The 21,828-nt window shown below is 47.7% G+C and overlaps 2 protein-coding genes across 3 annotated transcripts in view; both read right to left on the reverse strand.

Moving 5' to 3' along the window:
* Positions 1 to 2,518, reverse strand: part of pmp22b (peripheral myelin protein 22b) — a 7,422-nt gene extending 4,904 nt beyond the window's left edge. Inside the window, exons 1-3 of one of the 2 annotated variants that reach the window (XM_084670286.1) lie at positions 2,365 to 2,518; positions 1,502 to 1,592; positions 1,216 to 1,303 (exon numbers count right to left, since the gene is read on the reverse strand). In XM_084670286.1, coding sequence (XP_084526412.1) covers positions 1,216 to 1,303; positions 1,502 to 1,579 — 166 coding nt within the window. In that variant the 5' untranslated portion in view covers positions 1,580 to 1,592; positions 2,365 to 2,518. Of the gene's footprint in view, positions 1 to 1,215; positions 1,304 to 1,501; positions 1,593 to 2,360 lie in introns of both variants that reach the window. The other variant, XM_084670284.1, reaches the window with a different exon arrangement.
* An 8,373-nt stretch (positions 2,519 to 10,891) lies between these two features.
* tekt3 (tektin 3) lies at positions 10,892 to 15,643 on the reverse strand. The gene is made up of 7 exons (XM_084670610.1): positions 15,071 to 15,643; positions 14,379 to 14,462; positions 14,209 to 14,279; positions 13,970 to 14,113; positions 13,383 to 13,605; positions 12,025 to 12,179; positions 10,892 to 11,826 (listed from the first exon to the last, which is right to left on the reverse strand). Exons 1-7 carry the CDS (start codon positions 15,641 to 15,643, stop codon positions 11,610 to 11,612), a joined length of 1,467 nt encoding a protein of 488 aa, XP_084526736.1. The 3' UTR covers positions 10,892 to 11,609.
* Positions 15,644 to 21,828: the final 6,185 nt, after the last annotated feature.

Genomic DNA, 21,828 nt, shown 5'->3' on the forward strand with positions numbered 1-21,828 from the left:
CCTCCTCCACGGCGCTGATGCCAGCGCGCGTTCTTGAACACAGGGTGCGTAAGCAGAGGTGTAATAAGAGCGAGGCAAACAAACCGCCCTGTCTCAGGGACACAGCGCACGGCTCTGGCCTGGACAGCTCGTTCTAGACACATGACATCATCGCCAAGCATGCACCGGTCACAGCCTGATAGTTTGCAGCGGGGCCTGACAAACCTCCTGCACTGCTTTGACCGGGATAACTTAGCGTTTGACAATCGTACACGCACTTAAGGTTATTGTTCTGAAAGACAGATTAAGACAGGTTACAAAACAGATGCCTGCGCTTTACTACAAAGCAAATGTCAGTGTTCTTTTAGCAGGAATGTACTATATGTTTTAATCTGAGTGAATATTAAAGCTTTTTTTCAAAGTTCATTCTTCGTTATGTTGTACACACACAGCTCAAGAGCAGGGCCTGGATGGTGACATAACGACACAGTGAGCTGCTGCCTGGTTTCTCTCACCATCCAAGCAGTTAGGATCTAAATCTGTCTCACAGTCCACAGCTGCTCTCCCTCTCCCTCTCCCTCTCCCTCTCCCTCTCTCGTTCTGCTAACGAACTGTCGGTGTGTACAATCTGATACATGGGTGTGGCTGGGGCTGTCAGCACACCATGTTCTGCAGGTGGCCCAAGGTCCCCCCTGCATGTGCATGCGCACACACACACACACACACACACAAGCACACATGCATATAACACGCGCACATACGTCACTTTAAATACCCAGCAGCGCCCCACCCTGTACCTCCCTAAACCTCTTTCCCTCCACTATGGACTCCACAACACCGGGCCTGAATATGGACATCACACCATGACTATTTATACAGGGGCAGCCTATGAAATGAGAGCTCTCACTTGCAGGTTCACATTCTCAACCCTAGATGGCAGCCTAGCGACGCAGCACTCGAGACACGCCCACCAGAGCGTGGTAAACAGGAGAGTAGCATTGGGGACCAGCAGTGTACCAATGCGCAGGCCCTCCTCTACCTCTGTGCTCGATGTTCGACGGCTAGCTCAACATTGATGGCGGTTACTGTGCCGTAAGTCGAATGTGAGAATACAATATGGGCCAGAATGTGCTTTTCCTTATTGTTCATGCTTTCAGACAAGACCACGACCATTCACACATCCTGGGGAGAATGCCAGGGGAACATTGGTAGCAGGACCCAGGGTCACCCTCTTACCTCCGCTCGATGCAGGGTCACATCTGCCATCGTAAGTAGTGCAGTTAGTCCACAAGTCTGAGGTGTACTTGTTGTCAGTTGCCCAAACCTTTAACAAAGAGTACACACAGTTTAGGAAAAAGAGAAATGTCAACTTTAAAATGAGATTGAAACGCATTGTTGTTGTTTCATTTGAAATCCAGGTATTTGTGATGTTTGACATATTGTGTAAATGTGTGCATAGACTTATGGTAAGAGAGATAAGAGATAAGCATCAATGTCTACATTGGTTACATGATTTACTCACGCTGACAATTGTTGACACGAACAGCAGAACCAGGGCTGCAACATGCAGGATGATGATTCCGAGTAGTAACAGCAGCATCTTTCAAGAGGAGCTGGACATAAATGAAGAGCAGAGTCGGTGTTTCAGATTAGTGGGACATGGGTGTGTCGTTGTAGTACCCACTCCCAAACACGCTTGCAGCTCCGTTTGCGAAATCTTATCTGGACCGTGGAATGCCACTCAGATACGACAGTTCTAAAAGTAAAAGTGTTTATGTCCAGCCTGTATTAACTTCTAGTGGTCTTGTAATGTCTAAAATTGTTCTGAAAATATGCAATTTCTTTCCACAACGGAAAATTAGATTATGTTTAGGCTATAGTTCAGAAGCGCTAAATTAAAGCCTATTTAAAACACAGCCTACATTCGCCAAATAATGGACCAATTTACCTCCCCCAAAACCATGATTGGAAATCACAGAAATAACAAGGCACTGTTTTTTAGCTGGACGCCCATCCCTGTATAATCAGAGGTTAAAACATCGAATCGTGGTTCTGCAGGTTAAAATGGTTCATGCACTTCTTTAAAAGAATCCAGGGTTAAGTTAATTTTGTAGGTCGTCAATGCAATGATGGTATAGGAATAACTTAAAAGCAATAATGCAATGCTATTCTTTCGGATTTAAAGTTGTGCAGTAGCCTGTAGCGTGAGCGGCTCGCAGTCGCTCAACCGATAGACTACAGCCCGGTTCATTTTAGCAGTCAGCACCACATATTGTATGCATATGTATAGGCTACTAAACCACAGATTCAGAGTGTATACATGACAGTTATATTATCTTGCATAAACATTTCGTACACAACCAAGACGTATGCTTACTTACTTACGAGTGATTGTTATTCCACACTGCCAAAAAGGTATAAGCAGAACAGTCAAAACTTCCCAAAGTTCCCCAACACAGTCCTCGTGTAGTCCCTCTGTCAGTCTGAAGTCCCGCTCACTAAATTGATGCCAGGGCTTGCGCTGCTGTTATAAAGTTTCTCATTATGGAAAGACAACGCCCAGCGCGCGTCGCTACGTCAGGGAGTGCCCCCTCGTTGACAGACAGAGGGTTCCCAATATATCTCCACGAGACAGCATGCGTAATCACGCAGGAAAGCCGGCTGTAAGTTACTCATACGTATGAAATTTCACCACACTTTGTTTGGTTCTCATGGAAACACAAAACGGACATGGAATTCCAGGTATTTAATAATGTTTCTCTTCTGAAGATTCATCATAAGCTAGGGCACTGATAAGAAAGTAAAAACGTAGTCATAGTACTAGATTCCCTGCCCTAAATAACTAATAGATGGATATATGACGTTCTACTGATATCTAAGAGGGTCTACACGTATTGCTTAAAATACTGACTTGTGGGTTGTACTGTGCCAAAACCACAAGTCATTGTATAATCAGTAAATCTAAACAACCGTTCTGTCCAGTAGAAGAAATGTTGGACCTGCTCCAACCCGGGGTCTGTCTTTCTCTTGGTCACTCATCATTCCTGCCGTTGTCTGGGCAATGGTGTACACAAATGCTGTTGTGGGAGGGGCCAGGGGTCGTTTCCCAGCAGCCAGCGGTGCGGTCAGCCTCGTGACTCACAGCATGTGTGAGAGTGCGGACGGGTATGTCCTGAGCAGCGCCTGTGGGAGAGGGTATTTGGGGCTGTCCTCTGTTTGGTCTGACTCACTCCGGTTGGGGAGTGTCAGGGTGGACTAGCCTTGTTCTTCAGAAATGATTCAACCCTCCGTATACAACATGTACAGGTGCAGATTAAGATAAGCTTCCTATAAAACGTTTGATGTCGCAGGAGGAATTGTGGCCCACCCAAAAAGGCACCATGTGTGTACTAGGTTGTTTATAACATTGTGAAAAGGAGTGTTGTCTGCTGTAAGGTCTCCTCTGCACCCTCCTCTGCAACCTTCCCACAAGGCTGGGAAACGCACCCCTCCCAGTAGAACCCAGTCACCTGAGAACTGATTGCTGATTCAGTTTTCCCTCTGCCACTTACTGCCACTAATTAACCTGTTCATTCACACCATGTCCTTTGTATATGTAGGTATGGTTTGCCGCTTGCCACCAAACCAAACCTACTAAGCAGTTTTCAAGTATTGTCTCGTTTGGAAAACATCTGTCCTATTTTGTACCTGTATCAGATTTAGGTTTGTCCCTTTTCGTTCCAATCAATACCCCTGCGCTCTGCGCTTGGAACCAGTCATTCCAGTCTCTGTGGGCATTCATTACATCTGCAAGCAAGAAAATCCAAATTTCAAATTCGAAGCCAATTGATGACGTTGTTTCTGTTTGTCCTAGCAGCAGATGGAAGGTTTATCATGCAGGAAGTCAACACTCACTATGACCCACCTTCTTCAAAGGGAGTCCATTCCCTTCCAACATTTCCATCTCCTGAGTGAACAGCCTGTAGCGGCATGGCTAAGAAGAACAACACACTGAGTGGAATGTGTGGGATAAATATTTTGCACATTAAGCTGTTAGGACCTTGTGGTCTGTGTTAGACTCATAAGACAGTCCCAGCTCTGATTCTTCAGGCTAAGTACTGACAGGAGCACACCAGCGCCACAATCTCACAGCTCTGTCAAGGAATCCATGGTGCTTTGTATGGGTGCTGTATGAGCATGACCCAGGAGACACCGAGTAGGCTTTCAGTAGGGTACTGGAGAAGCACCGCTAGGTCGGCAGGCCTCAGATAACCCTGTCAACATGTCTTCCCTGTCACCCCCCTCCGCCCCACCCCTCCCACTTCCTAGTGGGTTACCGCCAGACCAGACCAGACCAGGGTTTCCACACCAACATGAACGTGGCAGCCTTTAAGCTGCTGCTTAGCTTTCATGTCAAGGAGCGACCGCCTCCGTTGTTGCTGCGCCAGAGATGCTAGGTACAACCAGGGTACGTTGCAGCGTTGAGCAAATCATTTCTTGAATACAGTGTGCAATATTGATAGTTCTTTTATGGTATTGTTTGAATAAAACTGGTTTTGTTGTACCTCAAAGAAGCAAGGTTTGACACTAGATACTTCTTGAGTTCCTTTGTCTGACTCTCCATTAAGGCGCTGTATCGCGTGACTATAAAAACCCAGATGGCATTTTAGCTTTTGTATCACGTCTGTCTTACCATAGTGTCCTCTGTTAAGAGATCACCGAAGGTCGGAACAACTTTGAACTCTCCTGGCTAGCACTGGGGCTAAGAAGAGCATTTAAATGGACTTTTGAACCCATTAACATGTGGACAGTCTCCTTTTTATGCCTGGAAAATAAATAAAGGATCTCTAATAAAACCCCATCTGGATGTTTAAGAGTTTCAGCGCCTCAGCTCTCTGTAGATGGGGGCGCTTGAGCGCTTCCTCGGGCCCCCCGCCCCATATATGCCAATGTTTGTGAGAGGCGGACTCGGGCGGAGGGTGGGTGGGCGGAGGTGCCAACCTCACAGAAGTGCTAGATTTACACCATCTGTTAAACAGCGGCTCCGAGCCAGCTTTGGAGAAGCACCCCGCATGGCCGTTAGGCAGGGGTGTACCGTTGCACCTTTGTCATTTAGACTGCGTGAATGATTTGCACGTTACAGTAGAGGCATGGCAAGTCTCATGTCCGTGAGACATGCACCGCAAGGCGCGTGCGCGCGAGTTGAGCAGGTGTCCCTTTCTCTTGACATTCTTCCCGGGAAGAGCGGAGATACTCTGGGGACGTATCTCTGACTCCTCTCGGTGACACCGTGTCACTGGGGCCACGTGAAAACTGTCCGCTGTTCACATATTTTGCTCCCAACTTAAGAACAAGAACAGCATTTCAAACACAGACTCCCCCAAAAACTGAACCAAGACATCTGTGCCATGGTTAATCTCACTCTGAACTGTAACATACTATTACAGGCCAGGCAGAGCAAAGACTCCACAACATGGCCTTCAGACATCATCCCAAAACGAACAACAGGATGCGAAGAAGAGGAAGAGTTCGCTTACGGTGGTGGGTGTACCGTGACGTGCGGCGGAGGAGTGCGTCCAGCCGGGATCCCTCGTCGGTCGGGGAGGATGCGGGGAGGTCAGCGTGCAGCCGGTCACTGGGAGTCCTGGGACTGCTGGGCAGACGAGCAGGCATCGGAGCACGGAGCCTCTGTGTGGTCTCTGAGATCGTTCCGACGGCACCCCCGCCCACCGTCTTCTGAGCCACAGCCGCCACGCCCCCCCCTCCCCCCTCTTCCCCTGCCTCTCCAAGCAGCCCAGATGTGAAACAATGCTCAAGCGTCTCTGCCCATCCCACACACACACACACACACACACACACCTAATGGAGATGGGCAGACGTAGAGAGACAGGAAGCGCGTGATGCTTGTTAGAGCACAGTAACCCTGGCTTTGTATGAGTCTGCAGGAGATAGCATCAGTGTCTGGGAGGAAAGTATGGGACAAGGTTGCAAGCGGACACAAATTTGATAGCATTAGAGTGGGCAGTAAAATAAACAGACTGAAAAAGCTTGAGAGAGAGAGAGAGAGAGAGAGAGAGAGAGAGAGAGAGAGAGAGAGAGAGAGAGAGAGAGAGAGAGAGAGAGAGAGAGAGAGAGAGAGACTTCTACAGAGATACTGACTTGTATGGATTGTCTGGTACTGAGAGAGTGCAAGGGAACTACTTTGAACTGTTTGTCTTTCTGTGAGTTCAAACTCACTCCCAATGCTCCGCCCCTGTCATCGGGCTTTAATCAGTGTTCTCAGCCTGAACACACATTGATGACATTCGACACAATGTCGTCAAAAGCTGCCCTTCAAAATCCACTTGAAGCCACATAACGGGGTGTGATGCTGCTGAAGAGAGGCTGCACGGGCTCGGTTGATTCTAGAAATGACTCTCTTTCTGACACAGTAGAAGCCAGTGTAAACAACGGGACACGCTAATAACATGTAACGCAGTGCCTCACAGCCTTGTGTGTGAGTGTATGTTTGTGTGCATGCATGTCACTGACAATGAGAGAGATGGTTTACAGACGAAGCCTTTTCCATTTTATGTCTCCCACTTCCTGTTGTTTCCCTCGGTGACAGGTTTATAAATCAACAACAGAAGAAGAGATACAACGCAGAGCATCACTCTCCTTCAGCCCACACTGTGATTCAGCAAAAATAACACTCACACACACACACACACACACAAACACAGCAAATACCACTGACTTTCCCGAAACCCCCCCCCACACACACACACACATGCTCACGCACACACACCGGCCCTATCATCCAGTTTATATGCCCCCCCCCCGCCCCCCCCGAAAAGCGAGAGCAACAGATCAATCATATAGATCACTCCGGAATGCCACGCCGTCTCACAGCGTAATCTCCCGACTCCTGTCGCCCCAGGTTAGCCATCTCTCCGCCACACAACTCTGTGTGCTGCCAATGATCTCTGGTCTCCGGTTTGCAGCCCCACTCAGACCTCAGCCTGTCACCTTGGAGCGGTGAAGGCCCCATCCTGTGTCCATGCTGGATGATTACGATTAGGAGGCTGAATGACAGTTTGGGTTTGAGCTGAAGCGATTGTGCAAAACGATGGGATGGTAACCACCAGTAATGAGGGTCCCCCGAGCAAGCCGTTATGTCGGGAAACTGTCATGAACATCTTATCTGTTGACCTCAAGTTTCCTCTCTCTGGTGTTGGCTACTGGTTTGTAACAGCAACGTGGAACTGCCAACTCCATATCTGCAGTGTCCGTACACCATTCTGATGTCATATGATATTCGTCATTAACAGACTATTGACTTCATTTCAGGATGCTGACACATTTGATTTTCCCTCTCACTGCAGGACTGGTCAGAATGCATGTCATGTCCGAGGCTTGCATCAAGTCAAGAACTTCTAGACGTACTCTGGGGCCCACCGGTGTACCCTGAAGGCCCAGCGAAAGCCACAGAACACTTGAGAACAACACTGGAGAAAAGTCATTTTGGCGACGAGCCAAGTCCCCAGAGAGGCAGTACAGTTCCCATGGATGCTGCAACAGGACGCTACTCCTGCCTGGAGAAATATTCGCGTTCTTAACGTTCACTGAAACCACTGAAAGACTACAACCACTGAAAGACTACAGCTCGTTCTGCAGCTCGATTATTAACCGAAACTCAAAGGAGAGAACACATTTGTCCTGTCCTAGCTACTTTACACTGGCTCCCTGTCACTTTCAGAATGGACTTTAAGGTCCTTTTCCTCACATACAAAGCTCTACACGGACAAGGACCTAGCTATATTGCTAACTCCCTTATAAACTACGCACCAGCTCGGACAGTGCGATCATCAAATGCAGGCCTATTAGAGGTCACCAGAAGCAGTCATAAGAAGATTGGTCATTCGGCCTTTTCTAATTACGCCCCAAAACTATGAAACAAACTACCCATAAATATTAGGGAAGCAACCACGCTAGACATTTTTAAAAGACAGCTTAAAACCTACCTTTTTACCGAAGCATTTACGTAATTTTTTCTCAGAAGGGTTTTACTACTTGTATTAGTTATATTATCGTTGCTATTTTAATTATGACTTTTATCACTTGTATTATTGTTATTATTGTTTTTATTGATTTTATGTAAAGCACTTTGAGCTACAATTCTTGTATGAAATGCGCTATATAAATAAAGTCTTACTTACTTAATGACTGTTTCATGTGTGTGCAAGCAGCCCAACACTTTCAGTATCTTATAAACCCTTGAACCTCTTTCCATACATTTAACAATTTCCTAAACGGTATAGATGGTCCTCATATAGCCTCTGTGTTGTGGTGTCCAACCTCCGATCCATGCCCTGACATGGTGGGGGCTGAGTACTTGTGTTGCTCCCTTACAAACTGACCATCAGATCTGCAGAGTGGTATGTCTCAAACATGCAGCAGATGAACTACCGGGCATCTATAAAAAGGGCTGGCGGTAAAAATAAACCGCCAATATGCATGGACTGTGGGGAGCATTCCAGAGTAGCATTCCCCTGTATGGGGGGCGGGGGGGCAGGGGGGGTAGGTTGTTGTGTGCAGTCCAAAAAAGACACCCTGCATCAGTAACTAAGCCTTGAAGCTACCCCACTGGTGAGGGGGAGAAGAAGAGAGAGAGCGAGAGTGCGAGACAAAGAAAAAGAGAGACAAAGAGCAAGAAGGTTGCGGTGAAGAGAGAGAGAGCGAGAGAGAGCGAGAGGGAAAGTCTCATCTCCGTGCCCATCTGTCACTACGTCTAATCACCGGGCGATGAGAGACAGGAGTCTTGTGATGCACAGGCAGACAATGGGGGGCCTGTGAGTGCAGCGGTGGGTCCCAGGAATGTGTTTGGGGACTGGGGGAGAGAGGCAGGCTGTGTGTGTTGGGGGGGGGGGGGGGGGGGGGGGGGCAAACAGATACACAGACTGGAGGGTGGGAACAGTGGACCCTCCCACAATGTATTTGCCCCTGAAGGTCGCAGTCAAGCGCCACACTGTTTGAACAGCAGTATGGAAATACACCAGCTATGTGTGTGAAATCGTGTGACTGTGTGTGTGTGTGTGTGTGTGTGTGTGTGTGTGAGAGAGAGAGAGTAGGTGAGGGTAGGCAGCTAAGAGGAATCGCGGGTTAGCATACACTCGTAAAATAGTACACCTAAATCAAAGTACGTCTCTCCTGAACAAACACACCGACAGACACACACACACACACCCACACACAGAGGTCTTCCTCGAGTGATAAACCTATTTGATCATTTATAGACCCCCTCCACCTATTTTATAGGAATCACATCAGAGATTCAGGAGACTTTTTCATACTTTAACCCAGTTAAACTGTGAAATACTGGATATTTGGGTTATGAACAGTGAAGATGAATGGGTCTGTGGATAAGCCCCACAGCTTAGCCCCAAGCCTGCTTCCCAGATCCCTCATTTGGATTTGTCACAGGGTGACTGAAACCTCCTCCTACTCGACGATATCCGGAATGCCCCGATAAAGAGAGTGATACGATATCCGGAATGCCCCGATAAAGAGAGTGATACGATATCCGGAATGCCCCGATAAAGAGAGAGTGATACGATATTGTGAATCAAACTAAGATTTAATGTTATTTTATTTCAATCCTGACACTCCCAGTTTCCTCCTCATTCCTCAACTTCCTTACCTTATCAGAATGTAAACACCACCAGTCATCTCAAACTCACATTCCAACTTTACGGTTGTAAAGAGCCTACAAGACTGGTTAATAAAAACGTAATTCTTAACTTGAGCAAGATGAACATTCCTTTACGGAACCAAAGGTCGTATCGGAGGCCAGAAGGGGGAAGTGGCAGGGAGGGGTTGTGCGTGTGTGACTCGTATGTTTTGCTCAAGCGTGAAAAGGAAGTCGATATTCTCTGTGCTTATCTGTGTGTGGTGCACTCTAACATGTGCATTAGCCACACACGACAAGCCTTCCCTGCCCCAAATGCTAATGATGACTTTAGGAAGAAGGGCAGGGAAGGTATGTAGGGAAGTGGGGGACGACGACAAGGGAGATGGACAATGGATAGGTGAAGCATAAAACATTATTCTACACATGCTTCAGCGAGGTGAAAGGTAGCATACCATGAAATCACATTTGTTTCACAGATGAAGGCCATTCAGCATGTGCAACATACACACATGTCAAGACAGTGGTGAGTCCTGTGTGATGCTGTGCCAGAGAGGGAACTCCAGGAGGGCCGACTCACGTCCAATCCCTCAAATCCAACGTCAACATTCCCCCTCCCCTCTCCAAGAGGTGACAAGGGGGGAAGGGGGTCAGTTTACACTGACGGTCGAGAGTAGCTCCTCAAACACCTGTTTGCATGCAACCTCCCTCTTGCTCCAGCCCAGGGAGCTAACACCATCTGTTTGTTTGCAGATGACTCTTGGCCCCAACGCGTCACATCTGCTCCACCCGGCGGGCCCAAAGTGAAGGAGGAGCGGAGTAGGAGGAGCGGAGGCACCAAGGGACACCCACCTGGCTGACCGTTTACCGTCTCGGCGCACTCGGTCACAGCGAGGAGAGGTGTGGTTATTGGCAGGTGGGCGAGGGGGGAGGGGTTGCGGAGGAGGGACATACAGGAGCGGGATGCAAAAAAAAAAAACCTGCAAAGTTGGCCTTTTATGAATCCTTCTGCCAGACTGACGCGTCCTCCCCTGTTTGTGGCCCGCAGGAGAAGTGAGGGAATCCATCGAAGGCCTTGGACGTGTGTTTGTCTTTTCAGGCGTTGGTGACTTACTGTGTTTGTCTTTGAAACTGTATCTCTGTAATAGCCTTGACGTTATTGCTTTAGGGATAAATATCTGGATTTCTAGAACATAATTCAGTGATAGCTATGCAGAGCACTTATCAGGCCAGATACCCATACTTGGTCAGAAAACCTGCCATAGACTCTATCCTCTCAGTTAAAGTGTTTTTGTGTTTTAGTGTACTGTACATGTTTCATTTATCCTTCATCAACGGCACTTGTAAATATTACACGTCAAACAAGTACTTTATTTATTTGATTTAGCAAATGATGCCATGGTGGCTCCCACTGTAATGATATGATGTTCTTGTAATCTAATCCTTATCAGCTGCCATGTTTTCCAAACCTCAGGCTGTTGTATGAATAAATGTTCATTCTGATTTTGCCAACCAGGCTACCAGTGCAACACTTCCTCAGACAAACAGTCACAGTTTTCAAACTAACTTCATGAATTCAAGTGTTGTGATATCATTGTTTTGTCCCTCAAGCCACTGGAAGGTTGATGGACCTGTCTATGAGGTCATATCTAGGTGGTTATGTGGTCCTGTCTAGGCGAGCTGTATCTAGAAGGTTATGTGGTCCTGTCTGGGTGAGTTAAATCTATGTGGTTATGTGGTCCGGTCTAGGTGAGTTATATCTAGGTGGTCATGTGGTCCTGTCAAAGTGAGCTGTATCTAGGGTGCTTATGTGGTCCTGTCTAGGTGAGCTGTATCTTGGAGGTTATGTGGTCCTGTCTAGGTGAGTTATATCTAGGTGGTCATGTGGTCCTGTCAAAGTGAGCTGTATCTAGGGTGCTTATGTGGTCCTGTCTAGGTGAGCTGTATCTCGGAGGCTATGTGGTCCTGTCTAGGTGAGTTATATCTAGGTGTAGCCCACCAGGCGTGGCATGCTGGGGAAGGTTTTGCGCATGCTCATGCACTTCTCCTGGTCCAGGAAGAGGGAGTTGGCCTTGACGGACAGGTCGTGTTCCAGGGTGGCCTTGGTCTTGACCAGCGTCTGCAGGGTGTTCTCTGCCTCCTGCAGCCTCTCGCGCAGCTTGTGGATGGTGTCCTCAATCTCCCTCACCTCACTGATCAGTCTGAAGAGAAAAGGAGACATTTCAAAGTTTGGACCGACACCTTGAAAGGGAGTGTGGATGTAGTGTGCCGAAGTTTGATATTGTTGTGGCTGATGTTCCAACAAGATGGGAAGCAGTTGAAACTCCCTAGTGTGTGTGTGTGTGTGTGTGTGTGTGTGTGTGTGTGTTTGGGACAGGGGCTCCACATGTTGTGTGCACCTGTGATGGGGGTTGTCTCTGCAGAGTTCCACGTTAGGCCTCCGTGTCCTCTCCTCCAGCCTGGTCTGGGCCACCCTCAGGGGGTTCTCCTTGTCTCTCAGCGCCTTCTTCAGGGACTCAATCAGCATCTCCGTCTGGAAGATCTCCTGGAGGGTCTGCACAGGGACACATGAAAAGCAGGGCGCGGTGAGAAGGTCCTGGGAAAATGGGATTAGGAAAACGACTGACCCGGACAGCATTCTGAAACGTCAAAAGAGTTTGGCGTCGGGGGTACGAAAGAGAAAGCAATACAGGCTCTGTGGACTCGCGCGGCGCTTGTGGAAAAGTGAAAAACTTCAGTCGCCGTGCATTCCGAGGCGTTCGCAGAGCTGACGGTGCGGCGAGGTCAAGCGGGTTTAACACTGTTCAGCAACACACAGAGCACGCCCCAGCCCAACACATTGAACCTAACGTAATTCCCCAGAATCACCCGGCCACTCAACCGTGGGTGATGGATCTTTATTAAAGACCGTGTGCTTCACATAACAGCTGCTGTCGGAGGATAAGCGCACACAACAGCTGAGGTAGATTCACCCTGCCATCTCCAATTAACCCTTGGAACAATGGGACCCACTGTTCAGTCCCGGGGTATGTATCTGTATACAGTAGATAATGGGACGGGCAGTGAGAGAGGCATCTATTTTGGGCCTTTTTTCTTTTGAAAACACTGTTTAGTCAACACAGAGGTGGTTTTTGTTCCAGAAAGTTCTTCTCTCTACCGTGCTCTTGTTCACCATCCTCAGAAAACCAATGGGAACTGTTGAACCATCCTTATCAGGAAAGATAGCTTACTTTTGAATGGAGCAGAGGCAGTGTTCTGTGAGTTAGCATGCTTTTTTCCCTAACACAATTACGGTGGAAGGGGCTGAATTTAGCCTGCTAGGGCGGATGGGTGTGAAGATGAAGAGTGAGGCCAATCCAAACACTCACATGCTCCTTCAGTTTATATCTGTACTTAACAGACAGACATAATGTTAGCTACATGTTTATCTTTTAGTTCAAGAGCAAAGCTACAGTACCTGCTCAACATCTTGTGTAACTCAGAGAATGTCATACTCACCCATAAAACAATTGATAAATCAGGGGGATTTTATAGGCCTCTTTAACTTGAACAAACACACCATAGCGTTAACAAGGCACTCCTCTTGGGTTGATTTTAGGACTGTTAGAACTAGCCTAAGCTGGGAGACGATTACACTATTTACATACACACAGTATAGCTACGAAAGTCTACAGCAAGTTGCAATGTCTGCACCTCAGTGTGAATTGAACAGGACTGCCCAGAGAAGGGTCGAAGCAGAACAGGAGACCTCGGTCACCTTGGCCAGATGGGTCTGAAGGCTGTTCTTGGCGTCCGACGTCTCCGACATGCGGCCGGTGAAGGCTATGTTGACCTTGTTGAACTGGTTCCACATCTCACTGGACGTGGCGTTCATCAGTACCTCAATCTCATCCCGGAGCTTGTGTGAGGCCACACGCTGGCTTTGGGAGTGGAGAAGGTTGTCGTCCGTGAACTTGGACCACGAGTCGGGCAAGGACAGCCTGAGAAGTCAAAAGAGCGGGGCGCATATCGAATGATGCTTCTCCTTTACTTCATAGCCTGAGCTCATTGTTGTGTGTGTGATTTTTTATGTATGTGTATATTTTGTGTATGTTTTGTGTACAGGGACCACAATGGAAATAAGCCTTCGGGCTTTTTTGTGTCTATCCCTGGCTATTTTATGTATTTTTATGTGTGACAGAATGCTGTTCATGTTTTTATATCAAAATGGTCAAATAAAATCATCATCATCATCAGCTAAAGGGGCGTCATCACACAATTGATTTTCGAATATTTCAGGGGCGGAACAGTGTCACACGAGTACATTTTGGACAGCGCACACTTGGTGTAAGACACCAGACTCACGAGGGGTCCAGTCTGTCGATCCCCCTGTAGTAGCCGATGCCATCCGACGTGTTCCTAAGATGGTGGCACCTGTCGTCTATCCTCTGGGCGGTCACCTTGTCGTTGAGGTCTCTCTCCAGCTCGTGTTGGGACGCTCGGTTCGACCTGGGAAGAGTCGACCAGCACAAAGGAAGAGTCTGTAGTTGTTGTTGGTTATGCCGGGATAGTTGTGGCCTTTGGGTACAAACAAGCCAACTCACGCCAGCTGAGCGACGGCTCTGTCCAGGTGGCGTCTCATCCTCTCCTGGCATGACTTGATGACCTCTACTTCCTGGTTGAGTTGAGAAAAAAAAGTAGATTGAGAAAAAAACAACAACAGATTTTTTGTTGAGCAACTGTCATTGTTTTGTGGTGGCTTTGACAGCTGTACCCTGATGAGATCTTTCTCCACGCCATCATGCACCAGGTCGATGGACATCCTCTTCTCCCTGTGGTATAAGCACTCCTGAGATACCTGTAATTGATAGCAGACCTTTAAACTATCAAATAGATTTGCCGTGATGAATTCTACATTCAGCATTCCTGTCCCCACGTACACCTTACCTTGAATCATCACTGATGCTTTAATTCATGGAAAACCTTTCAAAACCTCTCAATAATGTTTCAATAGAACCAGTGTGATTGATCACTGTATTAATTCCACTCCTAGGTTTACATTACCTTTAGAGAGCATTGTGCCGCTACCTGATCTCACCTATCGGCCCATTCAAGTCACTAGAACTCCAGCCAGATCAAGTTGACACTACTTTACGCCCCAAAGCACTTGTAGTGCTTTCTGTGGAGGGTTTCTTGGTAACCAAGCGACCTCATTCGAAACGGGAGTTCTAAGGCTGTGTGAGGCTGCATTCAGACCCCCTCAGAGAAACCATGTCACCACAGGCACACTGTTCGTAGTGATCCAAAGAGCACTCGAACAGCTGTGGGCTTGCCATGTGCAAGTGTGGAGATTCAAAGAAGTGTGAAATACCACTGTTTCTAACGCTGTCATTTTCGTCACACTCAAATTCCCACCGGCAAACACACACAACACACACACACAAACACACACACACTCTCTGTTACCTGGAGCGGTCCCTCCGTCTCGGCCAGCGCTCTCTCCAGCCTCCTCTTCACCTCGGTGAGGGCCGCTATCTCGCTCACCATGTTGTCGATCTCGTGGTGCAACTCCGACCGCCAGAAGACGATGTCGTTGAGGCGTTCGCCGATGTTCCTGCTGGTGGTCTCCTGCGTGCGTCGGGTCAACTGCTCCTTATCCTGCATAAGCCTGATGGTGTCCTTCCTCAGTCTCTCCGCGCTGTTTCTGGAAGACTCCGACTCCCTGTAGTTGCTCTGGTTGGACATGTGCCAGTCGTTTGGGGTGTAGCGAGTGGTCAAGGCAGACCTGTTGGATGGGTAGAAGGTGGTGTTGGCCCGGACCAGGTCGAGGTTATCCCTCTGGAGGGAGGAGAAGGTGGGGATGGCACTCCCTGTCCTGTAGTAGGTGTTGGTCCTCCAGGGCTGGTTGGCACTGTGGCTCATGGCCAGGGCGGGTTGGTGGCCGCGGTAGCTGGACGCCATGGTGGAGATGGCGGGGAGGAAGTGACTGGTTTTGGGACGGGCATATGTGGCCGTTAGCGTGGATCCCATCAGCTCCATTTATCCTGAGGGTCTCCTGAAAATGTGTGACTGATTAGCAGGATGTATGACCACATATGTTTCCAGTGAGCATTAAGGCATGCATGACCTTAAGTCTGGCGGCAGTCCTATACACTGTAAATTATCGTACAGTTTGCAGTAAAGTATAGTCAAACTTTTTTTCCTGTTGAAAATTCCTGCATAATAATATGTTTCCTGCATAATAATATATCAATAATATATCAAAAGTTTGGACACATTTCCCCAAATGTGTCCAAACGTTTGACTGGTACTGTACATTGGAATTATAACAAACATTAAAATGTAAATGGCTTCAAATGAAATCTTACACAAGTTTATAAAATTGAAGATGAACGGATCCAAAGACGGTTTCGTTTTTAACCTTTTCACTCACACTAATGATTTTCAATAAATACCCTGCGGAGTAGCGGGTGCACAGGTGTGATGATCACCGAAAACAAAAAAAATGCCCAACATTTTTGTCAACCGTTCATATCACAACGATAAAAAATAGCTCTCCTCGACACGCAGCGCACACGCCTACCTCCACCGTCAAACCGGACAGCAACGCTCACCTGCCAGTTTCAAAGGATCTTTCAAAGGTACGCTGCGCTACATTATTGATGGACGTCTTTGCTATATCCACTGAACTCGTTTGGTGCTCTAGCGAGCCAATAGTCTACCGTCTAGAGGCGTTGCAAGGCTGGCCAGAATTTCTGTTGACATAAGATGCAGTTGCCATAGTTAACTTTGAAAGGGTCGTTTTAGTGGGTGCAAAGCTTTTGGTTATATACTGCATATTTTACAGGTGAACAAGAAGTGGATTACATTGAACTATTGTTTTACATACGGTACTTTAAGAGGGGTCTATCTGACATTTTCTGCGTTGATATTGCCATAAACTAACATAACTAATACAATTTCGGTGACATCAGTCGAACATGAGTGAGATTAAATTCAAAGTTTAGACTTTCACTTTTTGGAGATAAGGAGATATTGAACCCACACAACCCCTTTTCTGGCAGTTTTTATTTTGTTACATATATCACCACCACATTTCAGAATCCGATTTCCTGTCTGGATGACTCCATGAAATCAGACTGCCTAACATCTGGAACTTAATATAAGCAGTCTGGGTGATAAGTCCTCGTATAATCATATGTGTCTTGACTAGATCTAGACCCATGTGCAGAGGAAATGGACTGTGTGTGTGTGTGTGTGTGTGTGTGTGTGTGTATGTGTACATTAATGTGTGTGAGATGATATTATACTTGGGGAATTTTGGACATGAGTGAAGAGGTGTGGCCCATCTGGTATCAGCAGCTGGAGCGATCTGCTCTTAATCTCAGTACTAACTCTGCTTCCAATGTCTCCAGCTGTGTGGACTGATACAGTAGGACAGACCAGGCCAAGCCCTCTGCACCATCCCTCCTCACGGGACCTCAACCAATAAAAACGTCTGCCAATAATAGGAGGAAATCAAACACCAGCCGAGCTCAACTCCCTTAAGAACAATGAGGCATCAGCGGATGCTAAGGGGTAATATAGCTTCAAATGTCCATCTGTGTGAATCATAGGCATTCCTTAATGGGCTGCGTTTTGAAAGTGCATTCTGCCCTGGGTTTCCCCCCCTGTTCCAACTCTCTTCTTTCCAGGCCTGCCTAGCACTCCACACAGAGCTGTGGCTTGGTTCAGCCTTGTGTCTGTGCCACGATGCCATGGCACCTCTGACCCCCTCTGAGCTGGCCCACTAACACACAGGGTAGCTCGCTTCGGGGTTCGTCATTTGTTTGAATTCAACAAACAAAGTGTTCTGGTCGTGGTGTCAGCTATGCGTCTGAAACAGTCATGTTGTCACTGTCCCGGTCCTGGCTAGAAAGCTTTGAGAGAAGTCTAACGAACCTCGCTTTAGTTTCACAAAACGACATTTCCTCTCGTTTCGTAAATGACAGTCCTTAAACCATAAATGACATCTGTGGCTGAGCTTTCCTTTAGTGAAGCAAAACTCCAAGCTTGTTTAAAACGGCTTTGTCTCCTGGCATCAGATGTCCCCACTCTGAGGTAACTACCCGGTGTCGTATAGGTTACAGTCACCTGCTCAATGATTCATGCCACAGGAAGAGTCCACAGTAGCCAGTGTAGCATAGAATAATAATCTGTGTCGTGTTACCGGCATTGGAAATGAGGATCATTTACACTAATCTGGGCAGACGTTTTGGATAGACAATGTAGGTGCCCAAACCCCGGGCCCTGATCCTGGGCTCTGGTTACATTGTGAGAAGCAGGCGATGACGTGCAGAGTCAAATCATTTCAGGTCGAAAAGAACGGTCGCCTTCCCTAGCAGTTGGGCACCGGTTTGATGTCGAAGATGCATGGATGCCTGAACATGTGCCGTGTGATCAGAAATGCACATCCTCCTTGTTCCCTCTTCTCTCATAGACAGTTCATGGACACCTTGTGCATCTAAATCATAGACCCTTCCTTAGACAGACACGCAAGTGGTAGCTGTGTGACTTGTCACAACCACATTGTCAGGTAATTGGCCTCATTACCGTGACCTGTAGGTTTGGTTCCTTGTCCATGGCGGGTAGTTTTACCAATAACTGCTGAACAGTGCAGTCGGCCCCTCTCCATGCAGCCAGCCCAGATACTCTGCCCAGGATAGACAGTGCCTCATGCTCGACTGTTGTCTCAGCCAATTGGACTCCTCGTTGTTTTGTCTTCCAATGGCGTGAGCTTCTGGCTGCTATTCTGCTGCGATTAGCTCCATGGGGCCCGCTGTACTCACTAGAATAACACAACATTGCTGCATTAGCCATCGGTGCTGCCAACAGGATGACTGACGCTCTCCAAGCCTCAAGGTATTCCCACTGAGACCCACTCCCGACAACGCTAATGCTAACGAGCCTGGCAATGCTAGTGGCTATGGGAGTGTATGTCCTCCACTATAATGAGGTTCCCATACGTATTCCCTTTGAGGAGCATTTCAGGGAAGTGCAAGCAGTTGAGTGCATTCACTTTCTGAATAAGCATTGGAATGTCCTGTTTGCCACCAGGACACGACACAACATAACTCACCTCTTCCTTTGCACTGGTGTACGGTACACTACAGCTGACTAACTGGCATTCTGCACTGGTCCACATGACAGTTGGCTAGCTGACTAACTGGCACTGTGCAGATTACACCCCGTGGCCCATTGGGCGTGGCACCAAAGACAAGATCCAGGATCTTGGGTCCAAAGTGAGTATGTAGGCTGACAGTAGTGGGGGAGGGGGGGGTCAGTCGTGGCCTTCAAGATGCCATTCGTCCACCCTCTGTTTGCAGAGCGTGGATGCAGCCAGGCATGCATTGTCACAGACATAGAGGTTTGGATTTAGAATGGAATGACATGTCCTAGCTCCACCCCCCTCCCCCCCCCCCCCGCCTGCCAGCTTCAGCATCCCTTAACATGGCTAGGTTGAAAAAGGCCAGCCGCGTGCCTGCGTCGGCCTGACTTCAGGCTCTAAAAATACGGCTCCGAAACACCGCAAAGGCAAACCTACACCCCTCCCTCCCTCCTAAACCTATACCCCCCTCCCTCCGACTCCCCCCCCCCCCCGATAGAGTTCTGAACGTCCTATACAAGTGCTCCCTCGCCACTCGACCCAAAAGGCCACCTCACGCACCAGCGGGAGTGAAACGTTATAGGGGCCCTATATATAAACACTGGAGCCTTGTTGTGGACCACTGCATGTTGTGTAGTAATACCGATATCTAGGGGAGTGGACAGACTCCCGCACTGTATACTGTACTGCATAGTGTACTCCTTGGGAGTTGTCCCAAGCTGTCAAGCTGAATTGCTTGTAGTTTCGGACAAACAGGATTTAGACCGATGCTCCAACGCATGACTGAGAAACCCTCTATCTATCTCATAAACCCTCCATCTCAGCCCTGTGGTTCAGCTTGATGTATAACATCGCAAATTGACAAGAATCCTGCCATGGGGCCACACAGCAGAAACAAGCAGGCTGCTATCTGTGAAATTGAATCCGAGTGCATTCTCGGGCTGGATGTTCTGTGGGTATTTTGGAATGCCGGTGGCCTTGGCAAACTTCCCGTCGGTGACGAATGACCTGGGCAGGGAACGTGTCTAGACATGCCTGTATTGGTCAGGTGGTCTTATACAGCATTTCTGTATACAGCAGTGGTTTTTGGGGGGCATTTCAAGGTTTAGGCCTGAATGAGATCTGATACAGGTCATTTGGATGAGGAGGGAGAAATGACGGGACAGAACCTAAAACCTGGCCACTCAGGTGACGGCACACCCAAGCTTGGATTTCAGAGACAGGCTACCGTGTGTAACAGTAACCAGGAGGGATCGGAACACTCTACAAGGGCCTTGGATGGTTACTGCGGTTACAGTGTTTTCACACACGCACACATACACACACACACACACACACACACATGCACAGCCTTGACATATCTTTCACCCTTCACCATGTCACAGGGGCCTATCAGCTTAGGATAGACAGGGAAGGATGTGTGATTGGTTCTCTAAACACCATTCACATCGAGTGGAAACAGAGCTGGTCTGTTGCTCCCCCGGCCTGCATGTTTACCCTCGCCTCTGTGACCACCTCTCCAGTCACACCCCACTCACTCGCTCTTCCTGCTCTGCTCACTGGTCGGAACGTCTCCTTCTACTGCATTTTCACCCGGCAAATTCCGATTCACCACATTTCATTTTGAATTCATATCGTTCAGCACATCAGTGTGGACCTGTAGACACTCGACTCGAGGAAAACTGACGCTCATGGTGTGAAGCTGTAACCCTGCACACACACCCTGCACACACACACACACACACACGTACTACCATGGTACCCTTAGGTTGGCTCAGCCTACCTTCATGAATACTGCATGGTTCTTCCTGTGAGGCAGGCGGTCAGCCACACCTGGACAGAGAGTAGGCCAGGCGGTAAATCTTGTGACACTGTAGTAGATTCCCCCCCCCCGCCAAGCTGATGACACCCCCCACGGGCGGAGAGGGGGGGGAGGTCACAGGACAGCTCCTCAATGTAGACAACCCCCCAACCCAGCCACCACCAATGTCGGTCATGCAACATTAAGTTCTGATCTGGGAACAGATACTTCAAAAAAGTACTATATGTGAGTCTTTTCATGAAGTATTTGATATTGAATTTTATATTGTAAATTGGCAACTTATATTCTACTTTATTGTATATTTTATTTTAATTGTATTCCACTTAGTATTGCTAGTTTATGTATCCTTAGTATAGTTAGACCACATATTTAAATTTAAGATTCCTATGTTTACAATATGCACCTTCCTGCCAAAGCAAATTCCTTGTCTGTGCAAACTTTCATGGCGAATAAATCCCATTCTGATTCTGAAGTCAGTTTGTTACAGTTAGTAACAGCAGCACTGTGTAATGATTTTAAGTTATACGCATGTTTGAGTTATTAACATACACAAATCAAGTGACAAATCAATATTGTCACCACCCTGATTTTTCATTTCTGCAGCATGTAGAAAGTCATTCTAATGAGTTTGTGAGGATATTTTACAGAGGGAGCCATAAGGATTATTTTCAACTGAAAACTGTTATATTTCCTTTCCCATATAAGTCCTTCTATACGTGCAATATCCACAAGCCCAAATAATGTGCACTACACATGAAAGAGAACAGTGCAGAATGTGTTGCCATGGCTTGGTGCATGTTTCAGTGTGGTTGCATGCTAGCTAGCTATCTTGCCTCCCTGTGAGAATGGTTGTACTGTCGGTCTGGTGGAAAATGGCTCCAGGGTACCAAGTATGCGGTTCTATTACATTACACAGTGGAACCCAAGAGGGCTCTCCATAACCGACACAGGAAGTAGACAACAGAACAGAGAGCAGACAAGGCTGATGCTTTGAAATGATTTTTCTGGCCCCCAAGTCAAGCTGACAGTGTGTCTTTCCAACTTGCTCTCAGCAACTTCATATTCAACATCTTGGTTTGTGTTTCAGGCTATTACACAGTATCAGGTGATGCATTTGCAATAAAGACGTTTCATAGAATCAAATAGGTGAATCTAGATGCCTCCAGTGTTTGATTCAAGCCGTGTTAAACCATACGCCAAGCTGGGGCCAGTTGTACTGTTAGAGGGGCCCAGTCACATCAAACATTACTGTTGTCA

This window comes from Hypomesus nipponensis, chromosome 13 (genome assembly GCF_054491055.1).
Source record: "Hypomesus nipponensis isolate SF chromosome 13, ASM5449105v1, whole genome shotgun sequence".
NCBI classification, from domain to species: domain Eukaryota; kingdom Metazoa; phylum Chordata; class Actinopteri; order Osmeriformes; family Osmeridae; genus Hypomesus; species Hypomesus nipponensis.